At 41.9% G+C, this 13,046-nt stretch overlaps 1 protein-coding gene across 1 annotated transcript; it reads right to left on the reverse strand.

Moving 5' to 3' along the window:
- Positions 1 to 3,110: 3,110 nt before the first annotated feature.
- LOC108106361 (homeobox protein Hmx) lies at positions 3,111 to 12,072 on the reverse strand. The gene is made up of 3 exons (XM_017213385.2): positions 10,846 to 12,072; positions 5,368 to 5,477; positions 3,111 to 3,960 (listed from the first exon to the last, which is right to left on the reverse strand). The coding sequence occupies exons 1-3, from the start codon at positions 11,670 to 11,672 to the stop codon at positions 3,125 to 3,127; spliced, it is 1,773 nt and encodes a 590-aa protein (XP_017068874.2). The 5' UTR covers positions 11,673 to 12,072; the 3' UTR covers positions 3,111 to 3,124.
- Between the last annotated feature and the right edge of the window lie 974 nt (positions 12,073 to 13,046).

Consider the following 13,046-nt stretch of genomic DNA (forward strand, 5'->3'; position numbering starts at 1 on the left):
GAAGCGTTTAAAATATTTTGTTGTATTTTCAATATAAAAGAAAAGGGAGAACTCAAAGGGAAATATAAAAATATATGTTAGTAAGTATTAGACATCCAAAACTAGTTTAAAAATGTAATAAAAAAGTGTGATTCTCCCGTTTGTATAACAGTTTAAGATATATTAACTATATATTGATAAAAATGATAACCTATACCCTCTTTTCACTACCCTACAAAAAAAGAGCGATCTCATAATCCAGCCAGCCAGCCACTCACACTGACTCCCCAAATCCGGCCAAACAATTCACTTTACATATGAGCAAATGTGGCCCAAAAGGACCAGCGAAAGGCGAGGCTGCATTCATGGAAAGCAGCCAAAAAGCAACATCCAAACCAAAGTGCTCCTTGTCTGGGGGCAGGCAATTTTTATAATTTCGCTACAATTTTGAGGCATTTTATGAGATGAATTGAAATATATATTTTTTTGGGTTCTTCTCTTTTTTCGGGCACATTTCGCATTCAGCGAAGGAAAGCCATCAAATCCATTCATGCGCTTAAATAAAATGCTCAAGCACTTGACTGCATCCATACAAAAAATGTTGCGGATAGCATCCGATGGCAGAGCGAGGAATGCCAAATAAAAGGTTGCCTAATTTGTTCAGTTGGCTTGCACAACAAAAAAAATCAACAAAACAAAAATAGCAAGGCTGAACCCCTTTCTTTTTTAAGAGAACTTTTAACAGAGGGCCAAATGGACAATGCCACGGTGGTCCCATTGTAGTGAAATTCATTTTGAGGACGAAAATGGAAAGCCTAATCCCCGAGAGCAGCTTTATCCGATCTCGAAATTGGCCAACCTTTTGATTACAAAACTCTCAGAAATAAGCAATCCTTAAAGTGATAACTAAAACCAAGCCTTCGGCCAGCGATTTAACAAACCGGATGAAATACAAGCCAATAAACAAACGATTGCCTGCAAAATAAGCGCATCAAACAGTCATACATTCATTTATTCGTACAATAAAAACATTTTAACGCCCTCCATTTATGCGCAGTCGTGTGAAATGCAACACTCCACACAATCGCCTATAATTATGCACAAATATATCTATATATATATATATACGTTTGGGGCAGATATATCCACTGAATCACAGTTATGCCAACGTTTGGTAATTCAAACTTGCCGCCGTTTGTTAGGCATAGCGAAAAAAGCATTTTATGCATTTTTATTGCCATTTATTTGCCGGCGCACAATTCGCAATTTATTTTTGCAATTTAACACGCGATGCGGTGGCAGAGAATGTAAAACTCGAAGCTCGTAACAGGAATGGCCCAAAGGACCAGGACAGGGCCAGGAAATGGGGGCTCGACGCGACTAAATTGCAACAAACTGCACAATAAATGGCAACTTAAAACGCCTGCAATGCAAGTAAAAACAAAAAGCATCGCCAACATGCATTGCCAGCAATTGTGGCAAAAGCTGTTCTCTTCTGTTCTGTTCTGTTTTTCCGGCATTGTTATAGCCAGGTCTATATGCCTGTATACGAGTATATATATATATATATATATCTATCTGTATATATATATTTGCGTTGGCAATTAAACGCAAATAAGCGCTTGCCGTTGCCTTTCATTCGAAGTCGGAATGGGCGGGATAAATCCATGGAAAAACATTTATATCAAATGCCAGCAAATTGCTATACAACGCATAGATACCAGGATGAGTGCTGGGGCACAAGATTCGATACAGAGACAATATATGTGGACAGATGCTTCCAAAGGTCGACTGCATTCGTACAAAAGGGTTGGGATCTGTGTAAAAACTGGAAGAGAAAAGTTTGCTTTTCGCTTAACTTTAGGTGAGGAGTAGATGATATTGAATACGATTATCAAGAGAACTGCACTCACCACAAATATTATTAAATAATTTTATAATCTTGCTAATAAAAAAGTGAAGTATTAAATACCTCCCTCTATTGCAATTGCAAAAATCTATACAAAAAACCTCCCCTAATGAGCTTAATGCATTAAGTAATAACAACCATTAAGTGTTTGTTTTTTTCTATATGTTTATATAATTTATTAATATCTTTATATATATAATTTGTTATTTGTATATTTATAAGCATTTCATGTCTGTGAATGTGTCTGTGTACGTTTATGAGTTTGGTTTGGTTTCAGTTGAAGTTTGGATTATGTTAACATTCGATTAAAAATATAAATAATTTAACTAATTATTTGGTAATTGCTTGACACACATCTTACGATTAGCACTATACTAACATTAATCGCCATCACCCCAAAATGGAGCTAGGCCTAGCATATTAAACTAAACTTAGTACTTAACTTGACCAGCAATTTAAAGATTCAAAAGCCAAAAACAAAAACGATATATAAAATCAAGCAACCCACACTATACATTTTTCATCGGTTTATATACATGGTGTGGGTGTGTTTCTTTTTTTTAAGCCTAAAACTTATTGAGCAAGAGACGTTTAAATTTACAAGGATCTTGTGTTGTTTATATTTACATGAGGGCCTTTAGGAACAAACTATCATAAAAACTTGAAACCAATTGATGTGGCCTAGCACGGAGTGGAGAAACACGATCTAAAGTTTTTTTTAGAATATTTTTAGATATTTTTGAAAATGAAAATGATCAGTTGGTATAATTCTTGAAAATTATTCCCATCAAAAGAAACCTTTAAATATCCTTTTAATATTTTTAAAGTCATTAACTCTTTAGAATGTTTCCCTCTCCGTGCTGCCACTTGGTTGGATTTGGCTCAGTAGGCCTTTTGGTTGGCAGACTTCTCCGCTTGTCCAGGAGCAGTGACCTCCTTGTGCTGACCACAACTCTCCTTGCTTTCCAGGCAAAGACTGCTCTTTGAGGGCATGGCTGATGATGGGACTGGTGATCCAGATTCCTGCTCCTCATCTGCTTCCACATCGATGGCGGCATCTTCATCATCCAAATGCGTTCGCTCCTGCTCCGAATCGGAATCCATTTCCGCCTCTGCCATAGGCTCGCAGGCTAAGAATGGGCGATGCATGCTGGGCGGCGGCGGCTGCGGCGGATGTGCCATGGGATTGGGTGGCTTCAGCAGCGACATGGGCGCCGACGCCAGGCACCCCACTCCCTATACCAGCGACGAGAGTGGTGGTCGCGGGGGGCTGGTGTTACGTGCCGCCGCATAATACTGCATGGGATGATGATGTGGCGGTGGTGGTGGCACAAATCCAGCTGTGGTCCCATCATGATAAAGGACTGGCACTCGGACCAATCTCTGTGCTGCATGCGCCATGTTGGCCATATTGGCAGCCTCCAGCTCGGCGGCTAGCTGGCGTTTCCACTTATTGCGGCGATTCTGGAACCAGATCTTAACTTGCGTTTCGGTCAAACGCAGAGAGGCAGCCAGACCAGCTCGCTCCGAGGAGCTGAGATATCGTTTTAGATCGAAGGTGGACTCCAGTTGGAAGACCTGAGCCCTTGAGAACACTGTCCTGGTTTTCTTCTTACGCTTGGAATTGCCATCGCCATGTGGCGAGGAGCTATCAGAGGGTCCATCCGTACCATCATCTTCCTCGATGATCTCCTCGCCTTCATCATCCGATTCGTTAGAGCTGCTGGGCAGCAAGTATCCGCCATGTGAGCTGGTCAAGTGCGGATGCTGATGGTGGGCAAGACTGCTGCCGCCTCCGCTGCTGCTGCTGCTGGTGGGCGTGGTGGGCTGGTGTGGATGTGGCTGTTGCTGCTGCTGTGGATGCTGTTGCTGTTGTGGATGCTGTTGCTGCTGCTGCTGCTGATGCTGCTGCTGCGAACCGTGAGGGTGGTACAGGGGGTGGAGTGGGTGGTGTGAGGGCGATTTGCTGGCCTGGTTCGAGTTGGCAGTGGTGTTGCTGTTGTTATTGTTATTATTCGGGCTCATGGAAGTGGGCGATGGCGGATTCTCGGTAGTGTTCGTGGAGGAACTGTCTGCAAGAAGAGAGAGAGAAAAACGGGAGAGAAGGAACTTTAGAAAGAGAGTCTGGCAGAGAGAGCGAGAGCTTAAATTGTATTAGTTGATTTGTCAGTCTCAGTGGGTGTTTTGGGTGGCTGTTGGGGTGGTTCCTCCTAAGGGTTGCTGCTCCAAGATACCGTATATCTATGTATCTGTGTGCAGAGATTTAAGCTGCAACACTTAACCTCACACTTGTCGCCCCACAGTTTTTATTTTTTGTGTCATTCGTGATTGCTGTGGGTTCCTAAAGCGCAGACGCCGAGAGTGTACATATATAGATATATAGATATATATATATATGCATATACCCATACTGATACTTATGGTATAATATAGCATAGCAATCCCTGCTCTGTCTGCGCATTAAATTACCATTTAAAATGGCTGTCAGTCAGCTTGGCCGATTTTCTTTTTATCGAAGCTTTTAGTTTTGATCTCATTTGAAAAGTTTAAATTGCCGTAATTTGCCTTGAATGGATTTCGGGCAGCAGAAAAAAAAAATTAAATCTCTTAATAGCACGCTGACTGCAAAACTTTCATCCGGAAAAACGGGAAAAACTCAACTAGTCGTGAGGATAGATGCCACAGTTGGAGTGCCACGGAAAAGGTGAAGAACTTAAGGCCAATTTACATGAACAAATGCAATTGCAACGACTCTTAATGCCAAAAGGGCCAATTAAACGGGCTTAAACTGCATTCACTCTCCCATATTGCACTTTGCAGTTGAAATTTCCAGTTGCAGTTGCAGTTGCACTCAACGCGAAACATGTCAAACGGTTTGTTCGTAACCCGATACTCGATTACAAATTGCAATTAATTGCAAATGACGATTAAAGCAGTCGTCTCACTTGGCTTCCATTTCCATTTCATTTGCCTGTGTGGGTGAGCTTAAGACATTTGCGTAGTCTGCTTCTGGGGCGAAATTCTTTGAGGCATTAGTCGCTGTCGTGGACTAAACAACTTAGCTTTGAGTCGAATGCGTAGGAATTCCATAGCACTAACGAAAAATCTTCCAAGTTAGAACTATGTTAGCAGATAAAGGGATTCCGAAGAGTGTCTTAATTTTAGTTTAGTGAGCTTTCAAATTTTTACATTTTTTTTTAACTTTCTGCCTTTAACCTAAAGTCTAGGCAAGTATCTCCTTATATCCTAAGTTTTCAATATTAAAATATCACTAGAATTAACCTAGCCTGACTTTTCTTTTAGTGTACTGCGAAGAATGCCTGACACATCGCATTCCTGGTGCAAATAAAAATAAAGGCGGATGCAACGAGTGCTAAGCCGCTGTGGCATGTGCTCAGTGCAGTTCAGTTTCGTTCAGTCGTCTTAATTTGAACCGAGGAAAAGTCGGTAACTCCGTTGGCCATTTTTAATCAACTTACCATGAGTGGGACTGTGGAAGGGCAGACGCTGGGGTGCCCAGGGCCATCCGGGCGGACACAGGGCGGCATAACGACCCGCAAGAGCTCCCCATTGTGAAATGAAACCCAATCTGCAAAGAGGAACGAAAAATATTGATTAATAACGCCATCAATTATGCATTCTGATGATTGCCCGAAAATCAAGACGTGAAAAGAGCCCGCCCATTCCGAGATGCGGGCCAAACTTAAGAGGCCATTAGGCATTCTGGCATTTCGCCGACGGCCAAAAGTTGTTCAGCCTAAGAAAGTTGAAGCATCAAAGTTTTCGGGAGGGCAAGGAGGTAAAATCAAGGAGGCTAGCGACCCTTAACAACCCCATAACTGACAACAGCTGTTAAGAATTTGGCCCACTCAACCCTGCCTTCAGAGGGTATATAGAAAAATGCACTGGAAAAGAAAGTCAGTTAGGATTTATGGAAAAATATCCTTCTTGAAGATTTTTATTTATTTAAAATATAAATTTAATACCCATAACAATTTTATATATTTTCTGATCAACCTACTTTTTTGTAGCATTAAAAATACTTTTTTTCTCTCTCTGCATATATGTGTGTGTTACCTTGTTAACTTCTTGGCTTAAAAGCATCTTTATAAATACATTTTATTTATTTATGCTGGCAAGACGAAACACTTCGTTATAATGTGTTCTATATTCGAATCGAAGAGAGCTCTCTTGGGGTGAGTTTTTCCCTTTCCGATTCGTTTTTTAAGGAACTTGTCAAAACAGGCCGTACGTAATTGGCCAAAGTTGCTTTTGTCTTTCGATTGTGATTGATTCATTACGTTTTTTATTTGTTTGTTTGCCGTCTTTTAAGCTTCTCACGCACCCACTGAACTTTGGTGTTAAATGTAAGCCGCACGAAATGCATTCTCACCGTTCTAAAATGCCAGTTGGCACTATAATGTTTGGGTATGGTATTGCATTTTGTATAGTGGCTACCCCTTGAGCTCGTTTTGCTTTCGCATTTCGCTTTTAACGGGCGGTTGGGCTAAGCTTTTCCCCCCAACAAACTTTGACCCTTTGGGCAGGTGACCCGTGCTCGGACTGTGATTTCTTTTCGAGGGTGTAACTGCACAGCCCAACCAACGCAGACAGCAACTACACCGAGTGTGTGTGTGACATTAACATTTAGTTGACCTCTTTCGCTGCGGCCAAGGGTGCATCAGGTGTGGAAATCAATAGCCATCAGGTGGACAACAGAGAAAGAGAGCTACTGTATCTCTCTCTCTCTTTCAGTAGTAATGATTTTCAATTAAGTTTACTTTCAGCCCTGGGTTGGCAAATTATGAGGAGGACTCTTCAGGGGCTTCCCCAAGTTGCCAGCTCAAATCACTTCTAATGGGCTTCATGTTTACAGCGGCAATTGAGAGAAAGCCGCTTTGGCTTTCGGCTAGTTTCGTGGCAGCCAGAAGCCAGACCCCAAACAGCCACAAAAAGGCGAAAATAAGAAGAACTCCTCTCAAGTTACAAGCAGGCAGAGAAAAATCAAGAGCTAAATAAAGATGTTCGTATTGATTTTAGGAGTAGTTAGTAAGGTCAAATATACTAAGGAATTCCTAGCAGAAATTTAAAAAATTAAGCAATAATCGAATATATAAAAGTCTGAAACGTCATAGGACAAACATTTAGAAGGATATCAAAGTAATTTTGATTAGAAATTGGGGCATTTTTCTTGAATTTATCTCCCGTTTTCTTCCAAGTGTACTCATCATCCCAGCTCCTCGAGGGCAATCAGAAAAAAAAGGACAAAAGAAATTGCCTCAATTACTGGGCTAATTCTGTGCTACGTTGGCCAGCATAACAAATCAAAACAAAAGCTTGTACCTATTTGCTCGACTAATTACGCAAATCAAGAGCTCGACGAGGGTAAATGAAATAAATACAAAATAAATTTGCCCACGGCAAACCGCGGACAGCTGGGTATTCATTTCCACAACCATTTCCATTGGTGTCATTCTGCGGCGGAAGCGGACGGACCGCCATGTTTTAAAAGTGGGTGCGCCTGCCCCATTTTTAGACCCTCATAGACCGCTGCGAACCCCCAATCACCCTCGTATCTGTCAAAAGTGTGGGGCGAATTGGGGGGTTGATGCATTTGTTATTTAGCTTTTAATGAATTGTTTGCGGTTCTCGCTTTGGGCTCCTTTTCCCCCCAGATCACCCATCATAATTTCTCATCTTGAGACGGCTTTTTGTCCAAAAGGAATAAAAGTGGGCTATGCAATTGAGTTGTTTAACATGGCGTTCAACATGGGTTTCTGGATGAGTCTGACTTTCTGCCTTTGATGTCCTCGAGCTATCTGTGGGGTTTTTCTTTGTCCTCAGATCTAAGTGAAAGTTCAAAGTAATGTGTCTGAATGAATGGCTGGGGTTAAGTTAAGCAAATTGCGGCAATGACTGGAATTAAGCAATTCAAACAGAATTACCCGCACTTTTCATATGGCAATTGTCGCATTAACGAAATTGATTTAAATAAATATATAAAAAGATTTAAATGGGAGACCAAGACTGATCTGTGAGTGAGCTCTAACACCGCTTAGGAATCACTCATGCATAAAAGATTTGCACACGCTAATTGGTCCATCCCTTGCGGGATTCCCCTTTTCGAAAAAGAGTCCCCTCTTGTAACCCGGAATTTATTTTACATTTTTGACATTTAGCAGTGCGGGTTTTAGAGGGGTTCTCGACCTGGCCGCAAAAGTAGGCAAAATATTAAACACTCGAATGGGCAGCGAAGTTTGCTTTTGTCACTAAACGGGATTATTAGCAATATTACAGAGCCTGGGGAGCGGCTTAGGATATATCCCACTGTTCTGAGATGGCTAAACTGAATATAACCAAAAATGGTGACATTTGTAAGGAGCATAATATTAGTTTTTCACTTCTTTTTTGTCGAATTACCACCATGGGAAGCCCCGCCAAATGACACGTGACCAGAGAACGGAGAACCAAGGGAAAGTCAAGCCTCAGATCGAGATTGAATGCAACTGATGGTCCGCAGAATATGTTTTGATTAAATTGCGACCATAGAAATTCCCAGCACTCGTCATCTCGATAAGAAATCAAAGGCATTTCACCACTAAACGCTAATCCCCTCAGCGCCGAAAATCAGATACAGATAGAGATATTATGGGATTGGTTAGGTCCTTTACTGCGATTGCAATTGGATTGTAATTACTTCTGGTTTTATGTACCTCTCTCTCACTCTCTGAGTGTGTGTGTGTGTGTGTGTAATTATAATGTCATAGTCTGCTTTTTGTGTCATCATCCTGGGAGAAAAGGACAATGCAGGAGCACCCTTTCCGCTTGCCATCCCATTGTTTCCAGTCCACTCACAAGCATATCGAGTTACACCTCTTGAATGGTTTTTTTTTCCTGCTCTCTCGAACTTTTTTAAGTTCTCCTTCCACCTTCCCACTGAATTGTAATTAAGTACAGACTGAGGAGAAAGCCCAAGGACTAATTAAAAAACGTAAGCGCAACTGTCAAAATAAGTCGAGTTCGGGGAGAAATGCAGCTCAAACTATTAAACGATCACTCAGCAAAATATTTGTATATCCCCGTGGCATTAATCATGCCACCAGATGATCAACTGATAAACCAGTCACATAGGCAGCCACACGTCAGCTGGGCAAGCGCCAAGCAGCAGGAGGCGACACTTCTCGTACGGGACGATGTCCTTAATTGGGGTAACCACGCACAGGGCACACAGACGCAGTCATATAGATATATCAACTATATCCCCTATAGGGACAGTAGTGACCCTCGGCTAACCTGACTAACTTCCCTTATCGAAACGATCAGCGGCTCGGGCACGCGTAAATGAAATGAAAATGATCATTATTAAAAAAAAAAAGACTAAAACGTCTGGGGGAGTCCCCCTCGCTTGAAATGAAAGTGCAACTTATAAATTCTCTTTGTTGTTTTTTAATTCAACACATGCGTTAATCGAGCTGCCTGGAAATTCGATCTCTCATTCGGTATGCAGCATATTAAAAAGCCGGCTAAGTGGGGTTAATATGCCAACGTTTTTTCATATAATATGCAGAAAAAACATAAATGCACTGAGAAAATGAAAAGGAAAGGAAAGTGGAAAGTTCTAAATTGCATTTTAACTTGTCTTTAGCGAAACTGATTTTAAAATTTTCACTGATTTCTTTATATAACTTTATTGTTACAGTGGGAAAATTGGATTGTTAAACATTTTGATTACTAAAGTTAACAATATCTTTAATTATATTTAAAACATTTCTGATTTCTTCCAGTGCATATTATGTATCAATAGGTTGCATTTGCAGGACAAACAGCTGTAAGAACGTTCCTGTTTTGTGGGTCAGTTTGGAGTACCTGAGGGTTCATTCATCGAACGGCTACGTTTTGCATACGATACTGGAGCATTGTCAGTCCGTCAATCAGTCAGTCACTCAGTTACATTAATTCCCAAAACGGTGCATTGAATTTCATCTGGCAAATGTTATGTAACTCGATAGGCTGACCAAATTGCCGAACAAAAAATAATAACCCCGACATTCTCATTTTTTTCTGCATAAATTCGAGGTCATCGAGTGTCCAATGCTACTAAGCACCGTTCCATTGGTTTTATCTGTCTGGAATCGTTAGATCCTTTGTAAGGACAATGGACTGGTACTTTGGCCATTTGCATCTTCACCCACTTAATGTCTCGTGTAACGTTTGCCCAACAATTTTCGGTCTTATCGACCATCTCCCAGCTACTTTGTCTGTCCCTCTCGTCTTTCTGTGCATTTCCTGCGAAGGGATTTGTGTCACCTTCCTTTGTCTTCCCCTAGGACGATTATATAAAATTGGCCCAACCCGAGGGCGAACAAGTGGAATGGCAGCCTCTTTTGGGCTCATTGAGGGAAGGCTTGACTTTTTGGTTTCAGTTCGCCAGCGAACATCCTAATCTGGGTCGCCTACACTGAGCAATAAATGGGTCCACAAAAAATATTCCAGATAGCGATCAGTATTTAGGAGTAACATTTAAGAAAAATTTAGAAATTATAAAAGAAAATTGTAATTTATTTTAAAACTTTTTGGGATTAATGAAAATTGTTCTAAAATACCATCCCTGAAACTGTTTTAACTCTTTTCTTTTAATTATTTTGTTTATAAAACAATTTGTGGGAAATTCATGGAAATTGTTGGGCAAACTTAACAAGGTTTGTAATGATATGCCAATAATTTTAATATCAACAAATCCAGAAACTTTCTAGAAGTACCTTTCTTATTATTCAAAGGTTAATAAAGAGAAAGAAGTAATCACAAATTCGTAGTTTGTCTTCGTTTTACCAACTTTTTAGAAAAACAAATATGACTTTTATCATAAGAATATGACTTTAATTGTATTTACGCAAACTTTACGTCTTGATTTGAGCAAATCCCCATTTCCCATTTAAATAAGGAATATATTATCTCACCTGGACAGCATGGCTGCATCTTGTGGTCCGCCGGCACCTGGCTGTGGCAACTGCGGGATTGGTGTTATAAGACCGGCGGTGCCGTTCTTCTTGGCCGGTTCACTGCGACTCAGGATGCTGGAGATGGAGAAGCTGGTGAATCCATTGGATCCAGTGGTACTCTTTCCGCCTCCGCCGCTGCTCCCATTACTGTCATTGCTGTTGGTGCTTAGGTTGGCCGCTGCCACTGCAGCTGCTGCGGCCGCTGCAGCCGCCGAGGCGCAAGTATTGTTGTGATTTAGGGCCTTGCTGTTGTTGTTGTTCAGGCTATGTCCTTGCAACTCATCGCCTCCATTCCGCTCCGGACTTTTCATCGGCGGACTAAGACGCTCCACATGGGACTGATGTTGTTGTTGCACCTGCAACTGTGGCTGTTGCTGATGTTGGCTAGTGGGCGTGAGGGCGTGTTGCAATAGAGCGGGATGTGTGGCTCCATGGGCGGGATGCAGATGTCCAAAAGTGTGGAGCGCATGATGCAGCGCTACAGGATGACCGCCCAGTGTGCTCAGGTGATGCTGCAGATGATGATGCAACACCGCCGGCGGTACAGCTCCACCGCTGGGGCTGTGATGAAAGTGATTGCCGCCCGATGCGGATGTGGTGGGCGTGCCGGCGGCCGTGTTGGGCGTATTGGAGCGATGGGTAGGCGTGGCCGGTGGTGAACTGCCGTCGGCGGAGCGGGCCGGCGAGCGGGCCAACATCGGACTTTCGCGGGCGGCGGCGCCCAAAGGACTTGGCTCCGGACTGGAGACCACACTGATATCGACTTCAGCCTCGGAGGAAGACATAGTTTATTTTATATTTATATTTTATCTAAGTTCAAATGATTTTGATAAGCACTTTTGGTCTTTAGTTTTCACTTGTGTTTTGGTTCTGTTTAATTTTGTTAGTAATTTTGTGGAAACTTTGTTCACTTTTCAGTTGTGGCACGAAAAACTCGTTAAGGGAAAACGCCGAGCGCTACCGTTGGGAGAAACACGTCTGCACCGTTTGATCAACGTTTCGCATTTAAATTCAAATGCCGCTGTTAACAGACGCACAAGTCCTGAGTTCTGACTACTGAGTGCTTCGTCCTTTCTGTCTCTGTCTCTGTATGTGTATGCGTTTGTGTTTGCGTTTGTGTGTGGGAAAGCGATCGTTTAGTGTTTTTATTGTTTCAGTCTCTGGATTTTTAACCCCCGGTCTCGTGTCCGGAGAGCATGGAACTGTAACTGAGACTGAGGTGGTTGGCTGGCAGCCCTGCAAATTCTTTTGGTCTTTGCGCTAAATGGTTTTCCACACTCTCAAGCCCACGCACACACACTCATACTTACTTTGCGTATATTTTCTACCCCTCTTGGGAGGGTGTGTCCCATGCTCTCATTCTCTATCTCTCTCTCTCTATCTTTCTCTTCGGGTGTAGCCCTCTCTCTTTCACCGCCTGATGCCCTCCCTTTCTGGCCGCTCTTTTCCATTCCATTTGCAGTGTTTGAAATTTCTTTTCGTTTATTTCGACAATTGCACTGCAACCGCATCGACAGACACTTTTCGGATTTTCCTTTTTTTTTTTTGTGCACTTTTTTGTGTGGTGAGAAGGTTGTGGGTGTTTTTCCACCCCCTCAAACGGGAAACACTTGGCATTTGGAACGCATCTAAAGTGGGGGCGCACTCGGCTCGGCTCGCAAAATGGACTCGAATCGCTTCGCTCGGCTGGTGTCTATTGAAATGCCAATATAAAATCAATCAATTGCCACCTAACAGGGGTCAAGTGTTGCTCTGTGGCGCCATTGAAATTTCCCAGCCAGCCAGATGCAAACTTTTTCGACCAGAAAAGTGTTGGCGAAAATGTACCAGTTGATTGCAACTTTGCGGTTAACAGATTGAACGGTTTAGAGTTCCTTTGAAGGAGCTTGTAGGTATATGGTAGCAGTACTAAAGCATAAAGTATTTTAAATATTTATGAAAACCATAAGGACACTCAATTATTTAGAAAAGGATCTACATTTTGTAAGATGTTGGTGATTTAATGAATGTTATCTTAGAAAATGTATATTATATATAGAATGAAGGAAAGAAAATTAAGTTTTTAAGATGCTGACATATATGTGCTTTCATACACAACACTATAAGTAAGTAACAGTAGCAGGTTCTCAAAATCGAATAATATTTAATATTTTTTCTTA

The sequence above is a fragment of the Drosophila eugracilis genome, unplaced genomic scaffold (assembly GCF_018153835.1).
Source record: "Drosophila eugracilis isolate 14026-0451.02 unplaced genomic scaffold, ASM1815383v1 contig_75, whole genome shotgun sequence".
Lineage (NCBI taxonomy): Eukaryota > Metazoa > Arthropoda > Insecta > Diptera > Drosophilidae > Drosophila > Drosophila eugracilis.

Excerpts from the sequence above, each read along its gene's own strand:
- LOC108106361 (XM_017213385.2), bottom strand. The coding sequence starts at position 11,672 with ATGTCTTCCTCCGAGGCTGAAGTCGATATCAGTGTGGTCTCCAGTCCG. Across the intron at positions 5,478-10,845 it reads GATGCAGCCATGCTGTCCAG|ATTGGGTTTCATTTCACAAT; the intron begins GTGAGATAATAT and ends TCCTCTTTGCAG. Across the intron at positions 3,961-5,367 it reads CTTCCACAGTCCCACTCATG|ACAGTTCCTCCACGAACACT; the intron begins GTAAGTTGATTA and ends CTCTTCTTGCAG.